This window comes from Pteronotus mesoamericanus, unplaced genomic scaffold (assembly GCF_021234165.1).
Source record: "Pteronotus mesoamericanus isolate MK-2021 breed Mesoamerican mustached bat unplaced genomic scaffold, CSHL_Meso_final contig_20, whole genome shotgun sequence".
Lineage (NCBI taxonomy): Eukaryota > Metazoa > Chordata > Mammalia > Chiroptera > Mormoopidae > Pteronotus > Pteronotus mesoamericanus.
In genome coordinates this window covers 44,897,186-44,914,662 of record NW_026555085.1, presented here as the reverse complement: position 1 = coordinate 44,914,662, position 17,477 = coordinate 44,897,186, and the positions used below count along the sequence as shown (strand labels likewise).

The 17,477-nt window shown below is 33.4% G+C and overlaps 1 protein-coding gene across 3 annotated transcripts in view; it reads left to right on the top strand.

Annotated features, from left to right (window-relative positions):
• The window catches only part of SNX14 (sorting nexin 14), an 84,470-nt gene extending 67,238 nt beyond the window's left edge, over nt 1-17,232 (top strand). For all 3 annotated transcript variants that reach the window (XM_054569677.1, XM_054569676.1, XM_054569678.1), the window contains 11 exons: nt 501-584; nt 2,174-2,274; nt 6,769-6,880; nt 9,800-9,840; nt 9,991-10,110; nt 12,130-12,253; nt 12,523-12,687; nt 12,856-12,951; nt 15,122-15,213; nt 16,092-16,148; nt 17,041-17,232. In XM_054569677.1, coding sequence (XP_054425652.1) covers nt 501-584; nt 2,174-2,274; nt 6,769-6,880; nt 9,800-9,840; nt 9,991-10,110; nt 12,130-12,253; nt 12,523-12,687; nt 12,856-12,951; nt 15,122-15,213; nt 16,092-16,148; nt 17,041-17,079 — 1,031 coding nt within the window. In that variant the 3' untranslated portion in view covers nt 17,080-17,232. The remainder of the gene's footprint in view (nt 1-500; nt 585-2,173; nt 2,275-6,768; nt 6,881-9,799; nt 9,841-9,990; nt 10,111-12,129; nt 12,254-12,522; nt 12,688-12,855; nt 12,952-15,121; nt 15,214-16,091; nt 16,149-17,040) is intronic.
• Nucleotides 17,233-17,477: the final 245 nt, after the last annotated feature.

Here is a 17,477-nt window from a genome sequence, read left to right as displayed (position 1 = left end):
TATATTAGCCATATTTTAAGTAATCAATACCTAATAGCTACTATATTAGTGCAGGTAATATGGAACATTTATAGAATATGCAGAAAATTCTATTGGATAGTGCTTGTCTATACTATATTAAATCAGAACAATTAGTAAATGGTTGAGAGACCCAAAATTGACTACAAATTTTTTATGTAATACATCATTTTTATGAAATTTTAAAAATCATAATTGTATAATATTTTGAACGTTGCTGTCAGCTGTATGATTCTGTTGTAGAAAAATGTATATATTATTGAGGTAACTTCTTCATAAATAGGTGAATTTACCAATGTCTTCTAAATCATTTAAAATTAAAATATGGGATTAAATATTAATAATGTGATGCCAAGAAATAATAAATTATGAAGACTGGAATAATTTCCAGGTTTGTATACTTAATGTTTTATATACTGCATCTTTGTAATAGTAGTTTGCAAAATTATTTATTACTCAGTGTATATTCATTCAATTTACAGTTGGGCATGAGCCTGAACATTGGTCGGTCTATAGAAGATATCTTGAATTCTATGTACTTGAATCAAAACTAACAGAATTTCATGGTATGTTGTCCTTTCTGTATAAAACATTACATTTCAGCCTTAGCTTTCTTGAAAGCTGTTAAATCAGATTAATTTTTTATTTTAAGTAATAGTAACAAGAAAATGTAATAGTGACACTTGTGTCACTATTGATAATAGGAATAAACTGTTTTTCTCTTATTTCTGTTTATATTTTAAAAGTTTTTATAATACATATATATTGCTTTTTGAATAATAATATTAAAATGTAAAAGATAGCCCTGACTGGGTAGCTCAGTTAGTTAGAGCATCATCCCAATATGCCAAATTTGCTTGTCCTATCCACAGTCAGGGTACATACAAGAATCAATCAATGAATGCATAGTAAGTGGAACAATTGACATTCTCTCTCTCTCTCTCTCTGCCCTTCCTCTCTCTAAAATCAATTTTTGAAAAAGTAAAAGACAGCAATTTTTTAACTGTATTTTAGAAAAGGTTCTCTTTCCAGTTCAATTTTTATATTGATGTGGTAGGTAATTTAAATCAGGCATTTCAGAATTGCTGTGTTCTTTTACTATTATCTTTCTTGGTAAACATTTTTACCATGCCTGATGGCAAATGTTTTAATTTAGTTCTTAGATTTAGATACGGAAACAAAACTTGCAGGTGAATGTTTCTTTTGAGGATAAATAAATCAGAAAAGGAGAGCACTTTTCCTTTTTAGTTCTCCCTCTTACCTCTGTTTCTCTTATCTGCCTACTTATATTAGTTAATATCAGGGATATAGTTATGAAGTATTTCCAGTTATTTTATATGTAGATTGGTGGGTTTGATTTATGTATTCTGAATTCTTTCACTTCAGAAAGCTCTGTGGAATGTCTCCTGATCCAAATTCATACTGGTTCTAAATTGAGAAGGGCAGAGAACCCTTCTTTACTATGCAAGTAAATCCTATGGTAAGGAGATTACAGGAAGATAAAACAAGGTTCCACTCCACATTTTTTGCCTAGATTTTGATTTTGTACTTGTCTTTAAAAGATTTTCTTTATTGTCTCTGCAAGTCTCATGCAGTGCTATCCTTGTCTTGTTCTTTCTCTGAGAACTTTTGTTTTTGGTTCAGAATTGAGAGAAAATCATTTATCTCCATATTTTAAAATGCCAGATTAACCAAAGTTGGTTGGATTCCCAATATTTTTTCATTTTGGTACTAAAATTTCCAAAGTCAGCCCTTTCTGAGAATGTATGTCCATGGTTTTAAAATTTCTTTTAAGTTTATATAGCATTGGCAATATAATTTTTTCCCATGAGAGAGTGGGTATTTCTTTAGTAAGATTTTGTCTAGTAATATCCCACTAATTTCAAACTAATCTAATTTTTTGAAGCTTTTTTTACTAGTGTACAGGGTTAAATATATCTGTGTCTTTTAAGACTAGTGATATTTTGGATAGCAGTAGTTTCAAGTTCTTTGGTCCAAACTTCTGTGCTCTCTGAATTTGTCAAGATTTTTTAAAGGATAATGACACATCTCTACAAGGTAGCATTGTGAATATGAATTTGTTATAGTAAATTATAAATTCGATTTTTAAAATAGCAGCATAACATAGTAATAACTTCATTTATATTAATTTCAGGCACATTTCCTGATGCCCAACTTCCTTCCAAAAGGATCATTGGCCCCAAAAATTATGAATTCTTAAAGTCAAAAAGAGAAGAGTTTCAGGAATATCTACAGGTATAGCACCAACTTAATTTAGTACATTGCTAATCATAGCATTTTCTAATTTCTCTTTTTTTCTCTCATATGTATATGCTTTTCTTTATGGATACATATCAATGTAGATATCTAAAATTCTTTTATTTAAATTTTTAAGGTGAAGATGGGATTATTGTCAAAAGTATACTTTAAAAAATTGATTAACTAATGAAATACCAGATTTTTTAAAAATTATATTTTATTGATTATGCTATTATAGTTGTCCCACTTTTTTTCCCTTTACCTCCTCTACCCAGGACCATGCACTCCCTCAGGCAATCCCCCCACCGCTGTTCATGTTCATGGGTCATGTGTGTAAGTTCTTTGGCTGCTCCATTTCCTTTTCTGTACTCTACATCCCCATGACTATTCTGTAACTACCTATTTGTACTTCTTAATCTACTCACCTCTATACCCATTCCCCTACACCCCCAGCCCGTCTGGCAACCATCTTTGTTCTTCTTGTTTGCTTAGTTTTTTAGATTAAATTGTTAATAGATAGTATTTATTGCCATTTTATTGTTCATAGATTTCATCATTTTCTTCAATAGGTCTTAACATTTCATATCATAACGGTTTGGTGATGATGAACTCCTTTATTTTTTTCTTGTCTGGGAAGCTCTTTATCTCCCCTTCTATTCTAAATGATATCTTTGCTGAGGAGAGCACTCTTGGCTGTAGGTCCCTGCTTTTCATGATTTTGAATATTTATGCCAATCCCTTCTGGCCTGAAAAGTTTGTTTTGAGAAATCAGCTAACAGTCTTATGGGAACACCCCTGTAGATGACTAACTGCTTTTCTCTTGCTGCTTTTAAGATTCTCTCTTTATCTTTAACCTTTGGCATTTTAATTATGACCTGTCCTGGAGTGGGTCTCTTTACATCCATCGTAATTGAGATTCTCTGTCCTTCCTGGACTTGCATGTCTATTTCATTCACCAAATAAGGGAAGTTTTCTTTCATTATTTTTTCAAAGAGATTTCTAATTTCTTGCTCATTCTCTTCTCCTTCTGGCATGCCTATGAGGTAAATGTTGGAACGCTTGAAGTTGTCCTGGAGGCTGCTTACACAATCCTCATATTTTTGGATTCTTGTTTCTTCTTCTTGTTCTGATTGGTTGTTTTTTTGCTTCCTTATGTTCCAAATCACTGATTTGATTTTTTGGCTTCATTCAACAGTCTACTGTTGTTCCCCTGTAAATTGTTCTTTATTTCGATTAGTGTATCCTTCATTTCTGACTGGATCTTTTTTTATGCTGCTGATGTCCTCACTAAGTTCCTTACGCATCCCTATAACCAGTGACTTGAATTCTGCATCTGAGAGATTGCTTACATCCATTTCGTTTAGCTCTTTTTCTGGAGTTTTAATCTGTTCTTTCATTTGGGTGATGTTTCTTTGCCCCTCATTCTGGCAGTTTCCCTGTGTTTGTCTCTATGTATTAGGTAGAGCTGCTTCGACTCTGTGTCTTGGTAGTATGGCCTAATGTAGTAGGTGTCCTGTAGGGTCCAATGGCATAGCCGCCCCTATCACCCAAGCTGAGTACTCAATGTGTGTCTTTCATGTGGCCTGAGTCTTCCTGTAGTTGAGCCTTGGTTGCTATTGGCAGATTAATGGGAGAGATTTATGCAGGCCAGTCACTTGCAAGGATTGGCTCTGACCACTGATGACCAAACTCCACCCTCCGTAGAGGATCAGCTGTACAGGGTCAGGGTGGTGTTGCTCCCACATGGTCTGTAGCTGTCCCCTGGGTGCACTGGCCCTGGAATTTCCTGGGTAGTGCAGGCCATGGTCAGTTCCCATCTGTGTTTTGCTCAGGATACCCTGCCTGAGCTATATAGCAGTCTGAGATGGCTGCTCCTTGTGCTGGGTGTGGAGATTCCCAGGCAATGCCAAGCTGTGAATCTAGGCTGGCTGCTGCTAGTGCCATGCCTGGGACCACTTAGCAAGTGGGCCTGGGGGCTCACTGAGATTGGCTGTTGTTTGTTTGAAAGGATTTAGGAAGTTGTAAAGCATGAGCTAAGACCAGTCATTCTTATGGAAGAGCTATAAGTCAGATCGGATGGAGCCTCTGGGGATCTAAAGGGTGGGGCAAACAGCGTTAGCCAGGCTAATGGAGTCTTAGACATGGCATCCACCTGCTGGCTCTGTGGCTGTGTTGGGGGAGGATTCAGTAGCTGTGTTGAGGGAGGGTTCAGTAAAGGGACAGTGGCCTCTGCCCACCTTTCTGGCTGGCTGAAAGCTGTCCCCCAGCTTTCATTTTGATGCCAGACACTTCAGTTCCTCTCTGTATGCCACTGGTGCCTTTCAAGCTGTTACACTGGTGCTGGATCCCAGAAGGAGTGAGTCTGAGTAAGTCTGTATGTGGATTCTTTAGGGAGAACTGCTTGGGACTCCAGAAGTTTTTTCCACCAACTCAATCCCCACAGGTTTGTGCAGCCAGAAGTTATGGGGATGTATCTTCCTGGCACTGGTACCCGGGGCTGGAGGCCTGGTGTTGGGCTGGTACTCCTTGCTCCCAAAATAAACCCTCCTGAATTTTTATCCACCAAACATGCTGCTTTTAAGATTATCTCTTTATCTTTAACCTTTGGCATTTTAGTTATGATGTGTCCTGGAGACCAACTCCAGGACATATCCACAAACATGGATGTGGGACCAGGGACCAGCCCATTCCATGTCTCCACCCCTCCTTACCAGTCTGAATGGATGCGGTTTCTTTAATTCCTTAGTTGTAGGACTTCCATTCCACTTGGGTTCTGACAGTTCTGAGTGATGGTGGTTCTATAAGTTAATTGTAATTTTGATGTGGTCGTAAGAGTAGGTGAGCTGTGTTTACCTATGCTGCCATCTTGATCAGGCATGAAATACAAGATGTTTTCTTAGAAGAAAAAAAGGTCTCATGTTGGGCTTTGTTTTGGTGTGGGAAGTTAAGAAACAAACAAAATGTTTGGTGTAGAAGATTAGATACATTTTAAGAATAATGGGTAGTTTTTGTTTTTTTTGTCTTATTCTTTGATTTTTCGTTCAACACTTTTTAAACTTCAGAATCTTCCCACCTGTTTTATTCATCAGTTCCTTTCCTTTTTCATTTTGAAGATGTTTTTCCAATTTCTTGTGGATCTCCGCACTCTCTACCATTTACCAGTTGGAATTGAATTCCATTTTTTTCAGACTGTGGACATTGTATTATGTAAACAATGTAATTGGTATATTTTTTCCATTGTTGGTACAATCAGCTTAAAAGTTATTTATTTGAGACTTCTCTAAAATTAATGACAAACGTTCTTTAATCAAGTGCATAAAACCGGAGTGGATGCTTTTGCTTTACTTTTTAAAATGTCTTTTTTTTTACATGCAGTTTTGTAGCTTTTATTAAGTGTTAACTCAGTTAAATTTGGTTGCCTTATAGCCTAAAACAAGTATTTTATGAATTAAAATATTCAACAGTATAAAGAAGTATTTACGTTTTATTTCCTGCATTTGAATTGTTGAATACTTGAATTCAGAAAATATTTTTTATATAATTTTTTTTGTAGTGTGAAAATTGAAATATGAATTAACTGTTAACGACTACAAGGATGTTTGAATACAACACATAGTGTCATCGCTGATATCATTAACCTGTTATTTGAACTAATTCTAAAAACTAGAGTACTTCCTTCTAGACCTTTTTTTCTGGTAATACGAAGTTAAATGTTATAGTACTACTATTTTGTTTATATGAGTGTAGAGCAAAAGTAGGTTTGCAGTTTTATGGAAGATAGTATAATAATAAATACTAATGAAAGAATAAACTGTTTTGGGTACTCATAACTGTATATCTACTTTTGCCCCACCCTGTAGATTTCTGCTTATAAAATTTTGTAACTTTCATAGTTACAAAACTGAATATTAGGTAAGAATGAGTTAGTTTTAGCTTTAAAAGGTCAGTTTTTCTCATAAGAAAATAGTGTTGTAGGGAGAACAGGTGACAGATTTTCGAAGTTATTTCACATTTCCACATTTAGTTTTGGCTAAATCCTTTAATTTTTGCCAGCTTCTCTCAGTTATAAAGGTAGTTGTATGATATTGTAATACTTGTTTTATAGTCAAGAAACAGAAATATTAGCTCATGTTTAATCTTCCTGTGTATCAGGTAGATGCTAAATGCTTTATATAACATTATAAAGTCATTAGTGTTATTTTCTTTTTACGTGTGAGGAAACTGACTTGTAGGCAATCTATGGACTTTTCTAAGAACATGTAGCTTGCAGATAAAAGAGCCAGAATTCAAACCATTTAGTTGGACTGCAGAGGCTGAGGGCTTATCTGCTAAGTGATACTATTCTTCCTGTAAATGTAGTTTTATTATTATTCTGAATGTGAAATAGCTTTTGAGGATTTAAAATTGTTTTCTTGGTTTAAAAAATTATTTTAAAATAGTTTGATCACTCTTCATTTTTAAACATTTTTTTTCTTCTTTTGTTTATTCAAGAAACTTCTACAGCATCCAGAACTGAGTAATAGCCAACTTCTAGCAGATTTTCTCTCCCCCAATGGTGGAGAAACGCAATTTCTTGATAAGATACTACCAGATGTAAATCTTGGTAAGTCAAATTAGAGAGTCAAATATAAGAGGATAAACTGAAAAGAATCAGCATTTTCAGGTTAATTTAGAAAGGTAATTTATATAGTAAAGCCATATACATTATATAAATTATACTGTTAGTAGGAATATAATTTGGAAAACCACTTGAAAAAGCAGTTTAGTATAAAACTAAATGACCCGGCAGTTCCTCTCTGAGATATTCTGAAGAGTCTTATATTTGTATTTAAGAATGTTCATAGCAGCATTGTTTATAATAGCCAAAACTGGAAATAATACAAATGTTCACCAGCAATAGAATGGACAGATAAATTGTGGTAGATTCATAAAACGAACACCTATAGCAATGAATATCTATAGCATGTAGCTTCTTGCAATAGTGTTGATGATCTTAAAAACATGTTGAATAGAAGAAGCAAGACACAAAAGAATATATACAGCATGATTTATTTTATATAAAGTTAAGAACAGATGAAACTAACATAATCTGAAAAGTTTGCATAAAATTGCTAAAGATAATGTAAGAAAAGCCGTATTTCTAAATATGTTTTATTAATCTTAAGTCTATATAGACTAAAATGAATGAGTTAAATATTACAAGAAAGCATTTGGATTTAATCTGTATCTTTCCGAATTAGTTGAGCCAAAATGTGTGTGTGTGTGTGTGTGTGTGTGTGTGTGTGTGTGTGTGTGTGTGTGTGTGTATCTTCGTATCAGGGCAAAATGTGAGGACGTTTTATATTTGGTTATAGGAGATAGGATTGGGTAGACCTGGTTACTGCCTAGGTTGAACCAAAGGAGAAGAAATGTTCAAAGTGACTCAGGTTTCTGTGTAAACAATGGGATGAATGCTGTTACTTGCAGAGGCAGGGAATAAATTAAGAGCAGTTCTGAATTTGTTGAGTTTATAGAATTTAGTTGCAGAAATTTTGTAAGACAAGAGAGGCCAGGAGATAGACAAGGAATAGAGATTTAAGTGCTATTTGAAATCAGATTGAGCAAATCATTTGGTTCAGAAGAACATGTACTAGAGAGAAAAGCATAGAATAAAGCCCTGTAATTTGAGGACCTTTGGAAATTCTAATGAGGGAGAAGTGGTGTATGGGGGTACCAAAAAGAAAGAGCTTGATGGGACTGTTGGGTGGTTTGCATGTCATAAGGGAATCTCTATTTTTAATTTCTATTATTATGACTCTTGCTGTTGCCATAAGTCTACTTTTTTCTAAATTGAACTGAAAGAAATTTAAGTGGTATTTATCAATTTTGCCTAATTTTTACCGTCATTTCTAAATGCTTGAGAAAACCTTTCTTTTAATAGATTTTTAAAATGTATTTTTTCCCCATTACCATTTAGTCCCCTTATACCCCTCTATCCCGTGAAGTCATGACACTGTTGTCCGTGTTTATGATTCCTTTTTCCTTTTGGTTTAATCCCTTCATCCCCTACCCTCCCGCTACCCCTTAGCTGTCAGTCTGCTCTATCTATGAGCCTGTCTCTATTTTGCTTGTTAGTTCAGTTTGTTCATTAGATTCCACATATGAGTGAAATCATATGCTATTTGTCTTTCTCTGACTGGTTTATTTCACTTAGCTTAATGTTCTTGAGGCCCATCCATACTGTTACAAGGGGTAAAATTTTCTTTTTTATGGCCAAGTAGTAGTCCATCGTGTAAATGTCCCATAGTTGTTTTATCCACTCAGCTACTTATGGACACTTAGGCTGCTTCCGTATCTTGACAGCTGTAAATGATGCTACAATGAACATAGATGTGCTTATGTTCTTTTGAATTAGTGTTTTGGGTTCCTTTGGATATATTCCCAGAAGTGGGATTGCTGAGTCGAAAGGCAGATCCATTTTTAATTGTTTGAGTTATCTCCATACTGCTTTCCACAGTGGCTGCACCAGTCTGCATTCCCACCAACACTGCTAAAGGGTTCCCTTTTCTCCACATCCTTGCCAGAACTTGTTGTTTGTTGATTTATTGTTGATAACCATTCTGATAGGTGTGAGATGATATCTCCTTGTGGTTTTAATTTGCATTTCTCTGATGATTAGTGACGTTGAGCATCTTTTTATATGTCTGTTGGCCATCTGTGTGTCTTCTTTCGAGAATTGTCCAGTCAGGTCCTTTGACCATTTTTTAATTGGGTTGTTTTGTTTTTTTGGTGTTGAGTTTTGTAAGTTTTTTATAAATTTTAGATATTAACCCTTCATCAGATGTATCAGCAAATATGCTCTCCCATTCTGTGGGTTGTCTTTTTTATTTTGTTGATGTTTTTCCTTTGCTGTGCAAAAACTTTTTAGTTTGATGTAGTCCCATTTGTTTATTTTTTCTTTGAGAAAATCTTAAGATGTTGATATTTTACAACAAGAGAACCTGGAGCTAAAATCAAGAACAAATTTTGGTAAACAGGATTAGAATATTTATTCTTAATCTAGAATACACAATATAAACTACTCAAATAGCCAATTTAAATGTTGTAGCAATTTTAAAACTTTTTTCTTTTGACTGATTTTTATATATTTTTAGATATCTTTATATATTCAATATTGTTTAAAATCTTCTGAACACTTTTTTATGGAAAATTTCAAATATACAAAAAAGTAGAGAAATTTGTGTAATGAACTCTCTATTTCAATGGTTATCAACACTTGGCTTATTCTATCCCTTCCCCCACCTTCCACCCAATTGGGTTATTTTAAAGTAAATCCCAAATATTGTATCTATAAATAGTTAAGCATACCATAGTTATTGTAAATTACTGTTGTGTGAAGTAGGCAATTGTAAATTTTTCTTATTATTTGACGTTTTACTTGGCTGTTTTAATATTTAAAAGTACCTAGTGAAGTATTCATAAAAGCAATCATGTATATTTAATGCCTTCATAAAATTAATAATATACTTCTTTATAATTGCAGGGAAAATTATAAAGTCTGTTCCTGGAAAACTAATGAAAGAGGTAAATAACTAATTTATGTATATTCTGTTCTATAATGTGATAGTTAAAAGCATATTTATTTAAATATTAATAAATTTTAATAAGTTATATGATACTGAAAATCATAATCTTAATTTTCTATTTTCATACTATGATTCTGTATTACCACAGAAGGGTCAGCATTTGGAACCTTTCATCATGAATTTCATTAATTCTTGTGAATCTCCAAAGCCTAAACCAAGTAAACCAGAGCTGACCATTCTCAGCCCTACTTCAGAAAACAATAAGAAGGTACTGAACATTTCCTTAAAGAGCCATTAATTTGAAGCTGTCCTACTTGAAATGACTTTTCCATTATAGGGAGAATCCTGTGTTAATGAAATGGATGGGGCTTTTAATTTTCTTTACGTGAGAATCAGTTGTACAGTTGTAAGGAGGGCATTCCAAATAGTTGCTTGGTTCTTTGCTTTAACAGTTTAAATGTTTCTTTAGATAATGTATTTGTGAAGTTATATTTCTGTATTTGGGGTATTTTTTCAAAAGTGGTTTTCTGAGGTTATAAATCACCAAATTCTAATAATCAAGGAATAACTTGCTATAATGTATTTATATGTATTTGATGGCATTACTAATTGTAATGGTTTATAAAGTATTTTATCTTTTCATTAAACAAGGATTTTTTTAAATGTATATTTTATTGATTATGCTATTACAGCTGTCTTATTTTTCTCTCCCCTTTTTTCCCCTCCACCCTCCACCCAACTACCCTCCACATTCCACCCCATCCCTTAGTTCATGTCCATGGGTCATACATATAAGTTCTTTGGCTTCTCCATTCCTATACTATTCTTAACCTCCCCCTGCCTATTTTGTACCTACTATTTATGCTGCTTATTCCCTGTACCTTTTCCCCCATTCCTCCCCCTCCCATCTGTGTTACTGTTCATAGTTTTTGATCTTCTTTTTCATAGAGAAGTCCCTTTAACATTTCATATAATAAGGGCTTGGTGATAATATACTCCTTTAACTTGACCTCATCTGGGAAGCACTTTATCTACCCTTCCATTCTAAATGATAGCTTTGCTGGATAGAGTAATATTGAATGTAGGTCCTTGTTTTTCATGACTTTAAAACTTCTGGCCAGCGCTTTTGTGCCTGCAAGGTTTCTTTTGAGAAAGCAGCTGATAGTCTCATGGGAACTCCTTTGTAGGTAACTGTGTCCTTTTGTCTTGCTGCTTTTAAGATTCTCTCCTTATCTTTGATCTTGGGTAACTTAATTATGATGTGCCTTGTTGTGTGCCTCCTTGGGTCCAACTTCTTTGGGACTCTCTGAGCTTCCTGGATCTCCTGGAAGTCTATTTCCTTGGCCAGATTGGAGTTCTCCTTCATTATTTTTTCAAATAAGTTTTCAATTTCTTGCTCTTCGTCTTCTCCTTCTGGCATCCCTATGATTCGGATGTTGGAACATTTAAAGTTGTCCTGGAGACTCCTAAGCCTCTCCTCATGTTTTTGAATTCCTGTTTCTTCATTCTTTTCTCATTGAATATTTATTTCTTCCTTCTGCTCCAAGTTGTTGATAATATTCTCTTTTTATTTTCTCTGGTATCAGTAGTTATGTTCCCTTTTGTTTGTGTTTTCTTTTTCTTTTTTGATCAGTCTTACCGAAGGTTTTGTCCATTTATTTTTGTCTTTGCTGATCTTTTCTATCAAATTTATTTTAGATTCTTAATTTCTGCTGTTTTATTATTATTATTATTTAAAACAGGTGCTTTTTTGCATAGTTTGGAGGTAAGTAGGACTGAGACTTAGTTGCATTTCCTCATTCATTCTTCAGATCTTGTTTTGTTTTGTTTTTTTCAAATTAATCAAAATCCTTTCTGGGCTCTCACTATCGTCGTCCAGATAAACTGCTTAATGCTTAATGTTCACCTCTAAACAACCTTTAATTAAATAGCGATTTATAATTTTTAAATCATCATAGTTTTAAAATTAACTATCATTAATACCTTTATTCATTTTTATATGTTCATTTACTCTTTTTGGTGTAATGAAATAAAGGGGCTCTTTATAGATAATGAATGACCTGTTGTGTTTGAAATGAATGTAGATTTTTATGTAATATTTTGGGAGAAACATTTTTTAAATTCAATTTTAGATATAAGTGTGAAATTTTAGGCAGATCCTAACCTGATGTTCTGTTTTGATTGGAAAACATGTAAACGTCTTTGCTCTTTGTCACTTTAGCCTTAGTGGCTATTATCAATAGGTGTAATAGACTACATATCTCTTTTATTTCAACTTTTACTTTAGCTTTTCAATGACCTATTTAAGAATAATGCAAACCGTGCTGAGAATACAGAAAGAAAACAAAATCAGAATTACTTTATGGAGATGATGACTGTAGAAGGAGTTTATGATTACCTGATGTACGTAGGTAAGATCAACATGGTTACTATTAAAATCTGTTTTTCATTCATGTATCATATTTCTTCTGTGATGCAAGTTAGTGCTCTTGAGCATTACCCCCTTGTAACTTTTTTAAAAATTATAAACCCTTTTATAAGAATTCAGTACAGTTGGTCTTGAACATATTAAAATTACTAGCATTAACAAAGAAAATATTGGCTATTCATGTTTCTTTTTATATTGGAAAATGTTAAAATATTTATTTTAACAACGAAGTATCTCATGTGATGCTTTCAGGACGAGTGGTTTTCCAAGTTCCTGACTGGCTTCATCATCTCTTAATGGGAACACGAATCCTCTTTAAAAACACTCTGGAAATGTATACTGACTACTACCTTCATTGTAAACTACAACAGTTATTTCAGGAGCACCGTTTGGTCTCACTTATAACACTTCTCAGAGGTTTGTGTGTTCTCATGTGTTTGTTTCATGTCTTGTGTACTCAGTGATTTTATTCAGATCTAAACATCTTGGTTTAATTTGTTTTATTAGTATTTCCACTATGAGGAAATAAATATTTTGTGTATAATAGGTGAAAATTACAGAAAGTATATATTTTTTTCTTTTTAGATGCTGTGTTCTGTGAAAACACTGAACCTCGCTCTCTCCAAGATAAGCAACAACGAGCAAAACAGACTTTTGAAAAAATGATGAATTACATTCCAGGTATAATATTTAAGAAGTAGTTTAATATAGATTAAGACCCCTTTGGGTCACAATGTATAGTAATTATTGAAGCTAATTTTTACTGTGAGTTTTCATTTTAGAAGTGGTTATAAAGGTCAATTAAAATTAACTCATTAGTTAAATAAAGTTTGGTTTTTATCATGAGCACTAAGAACTTTAAGATAAGGCTATTTCTATGCACACAAATAGATCTTTTAAACAATAACTTATATCAAAGTAGTCTAAGTGACATGCTTGTGGGACAGTTGGAATCCTGCCGCCTACCATGAACACCTTCCATGTGCCAATTACTATGCAGAGTGCAAGGGATTAAAAAAAAGAGTATAGCTTGGATAGCTCAAGTCTAGGAGGAAGACAGACATGCAGTCAAAACACACATGTGATAATAGAGTTGTATTCAAGTTACAGAGTATCTCAAAGGAGGAGAATGATCACCTCTCCCTTAAAGGAGGTAGACTTGGGCCACTAAGTAAATGAGGCAGTAACCTCTTACTGAGATGGGAAATACAAGGAAATAATGTCAGGGGGGTCAAAGCAGAGGATGTTTAGTTTAGGACATTGTGAGTGTGAAGTGCCTATACATCATTCAGGACGAAATGTCTGGGAAGCATTTAGCTGTCCATGTTCGGAAATTGGAGGAATGATGGTACAGGATAGAGATATGGAAGTCACATGTGAGTGGATAATAATGCCCAGGGGGAAAATATTGAGTAAGAATTGAAGAAGGCTGAGGACTGTACCTTACACAATTCTCATCATTGAAAAATTACTCCCAGAATATTTCTGCTGCTCTATGTGATGACAATTAAGTTAAATTGTCATCCCTGGTCTGAATGTAAAAGTAAACAAAAGCTATTTTTGAATAAGACTTCTGTAGGTAATTAAATAATTTCTTATCTGCTTTATAACATGTAACATTCACAGTTTTAACAGTCTTAGAGTTGATATTCAGGAACAACATGGAAAACCAATGAATGTAATAATTTTTTTTTGCTGAGGCACAAATTTGAATGACATCTCCTTTGAGACTTTTGTTTGGGAAGGAGTAATTTGCCTAGCAAGTAAGCTTAGCATGCCATTCTGTTGTCCTTTACTCCTCATTTCTTAGTGACTCCTGAAGGATCTGAAAAGATCACTTATTTTTGTCCATTATGCTCTATACATATTACCTGGGAAATTGTATGTAGTGTTGGTGAATTAGAGGATTCAGAAAGATCCATATTGGGTTATATAGCTTGAAAATTTCAAGGATCTACTATGCTTATTGTAAATTGAATTTGGCCTTTGCCTCTTAGTGTTAGATTTAGAACCCTAAAAGCAAACATAAAGTGAGAATTTTCTACGACCAGCTTTAAGAGTTTCATGATGACTGGTGGGAAGGGACAACTATTTGAACACCTTGTTTACTTACAAATGATTTTCTTTTCTTGTTTGGGGGAAAACATTCAGCATATATTTTAATAAGAACTAATTCTTTTTGGTAAAAGGAGTTATACATTACACCTTTTGGACTCTAAACTAGTGTTTAAGCATTTCCTAAAAGGATTGTTTTGTAACATGGTTAATAGCAATTATACAAATAGTACAGAAACGGAGTGGTCATATTCATTGAGTAAAGTCTATGTTAAAAATTAAATTAAACTTTTTTTTCTGATATTAAGATAGTCAAACATGAAAATGTATAGAGTAAAAAGTAGAAGGCATCCTTTTCCCACTGTGCAGAAATAACCATGTGCTCCAGTTGGTGTTAATCCTCAACAGACATTTTTCTATGTATTTCTATACATGTGTGAATATACAAATATACAGACATAATTTTAGGGTTTTGTTTTCCCTGAATGGAATAATACAGTATGTATTATTTTCCAACTGTCTTTTATCCCTTAATAGTAGAGACAAATTTTTTTACTGTGACATTTTGTATGCTTGCAATTTTCTTTTTGCACATGAATTTTCAAAAGGAGGGTACCCAATACTGCATTCCTCAACTTGACCATAGGACCTTTGTAGAAACCTAGTTTAGAAATTTTTTAATTTACAGGTTTTGCATAATATCTGAGAAACAGGGCAGAGAATTTCTTTTATGATTCAGTTAATGATGAATCACGTTATGATATGAAATTGTTTCACATGTGGCTTTCTTGTTTAGATCTGATTGTCAAGTGTATTGGTGAAGAAGCCAAATATGAAAGCATCAGGCTTCTATTTGATGGCTTACAGCAGCCAGTTCTCAACAAGCAGGTAAAATTCATTAAAGGAGGTTGACTAGAGTTGGCTAGGTTTCATGAATGACACAGTAGGGGCCTGATGTATTTTTTTATTTTATTTTATTTTTAGGTAGAGGGGAAGGGAGGGAGAAAGAGAGAAATATGGGTGTGCAAGAGAAACACTGATCAGTTGCCTCTCACATGCCCCCAACCGGGGACCTGGTCCACAACCAAGACATGTGCCCTGAGTGGGAATTGAACCAGCAACCTTTTGGTTCCCAGGCTAGTGCTCAACCCACTGAGACACCCCAGCCAGAGAGGGTCTGGTATATCATTAACTGTGAAGTGACACTATATTAAATCAAGGCAGTATAATTCAAACATTCAAATTGTAAAAAGTGTGTTTTATTTGTGTTACTCTTTCTAGGTGACTGCCTTTTTTCTTTATAACATGAATTGTTTTGATTTAAAATAAACATAAAAATTTGGAATACATGAGAAATTCTTGAAATAAAATAAAAATTTAAAATTTGAGAATTTTATCATTCAGATAACATGAATAACCAGTTAACATTTTTATGTTTAGAGTCTATACATATCTGTTGATATCTTAATAAAAGTTACAATTTTTGTCCTTGTTTCTTTAAAATTTGTTACATATAAAATATCTAACATAAGATGAATTATGAGACATAATAAGAAAATATCCACATCTGAACACACTAGTATCTAACGCTCATCTTAAAAATAGAGCATTATCTATACTGTTGAAGCTATTTTTATGCTTGTTTGTTATTGTAAACTCTATTCCCAGCCTTCCCATTTAGAAATAATCACAGTCCTGAATTATGTGTTTATCATTTTTATGGTTTTCTTTGTCTAATGCCTTCAAAATTTTTTTTGGTACTTTAGCTGACTTATGTTTTATTGGACATTGTAATACAAGAACTGTTTCCAGAGCTCAATAAGGTAACTGAAAAGTAGCAAGTTTATTCTTTATGTTTTTAATCATATGCTGACATTTATTTTAATAGGGACATAAAAATTTAATAGGGACAAAAATCCTTGTGACTATGATCCTTTTAAAAATGAACAACCTTAACAAATGGTTCTTGATATTTTCTTTATTCGCCATGCTCGAACGTAGAATGGATTTTGGTGTCAGGAACTGAATAGCCTCTGCCTTGACTTATCCTTTACTAATTAAAAGCAGAAAGGGACATTATACCCTGTAGAGTCTTTCCAGAGGAAGGTGTGAGGATAAGTCTCAGCATTAGAATTTTGTCCAAGTTTCAGGCTGTCATCTGTAACACTGAATGCTGGAGTATTTTTGTAAGTCAGACTTGAGTATTTTTGAAGCAGCTGAACTTATGTTAACCCAAGAACACAAAATGAATTTTAAAAGAGAATGGTAATACTATTATATTGATTTCTGAGGATTTCAAGGTTTGAGAAACAATTTAAGTTGTTGTTTCTTACTGTTTTTATTTTTTGACTAATCGCTTTGGTCAGATGAATTAACTGCTCCTCAAGGTTATATGGTATTTACAGTGAGAATCAGTACAGGTAACTTTCAGCTCTCTGAGACTTTATAAGATCTGCCCCATACCTTGCCATTTTTCTCATCTCTAAAACAAAAATACTACCTGAGGCATGTGCCAGCTAATTTCTTTTGGTTTAATTTTTATATATATATATGTTATATATATAACTTATATTTGTTATATATAATTTATATATATAATTTATATATCTATGTCTTAGGTAGAATTTTAATATATGGGAACTGTGAACTGTTAGACAATTCACAAATGAACCCTATTTTATTGTTTTCTATTAAATAGATTTATTTTTCCTTCAGGTACAAAAGGAAGTTACCTCTGTGACATCCTGGATGTAAACATTTGGATTTGGGATCGAATAACCAGTTGAAATTTCTGCTGTGCTACCATAGTAGATATGTACTGTTTTTTCCTTTTACTTTTGTATATTCTTGTATATATCATGTAGTTTTGTGTCTGAAATTTTGATTTTTTTTTGTTTTAATAAAGACTAACACAGACTTAACTATGATTAGAAGTGATTGTGTTTCATAGCCTTTCATTTTACACCTGTTACCTATACATCACTTGTTATTGCCCTTTTTTAAGAGAGATGATTCATAATCCAAACAGACAAGGTGGACAACCTTTGTGTTGTATCATTTTGAAAATAATTATGTTTCATGTGGTGAAATAGGAGTAAAATCTTACTTGTTTTCTTATTTAGAGTTAATACACTTTAGGAGATTTATTTTCC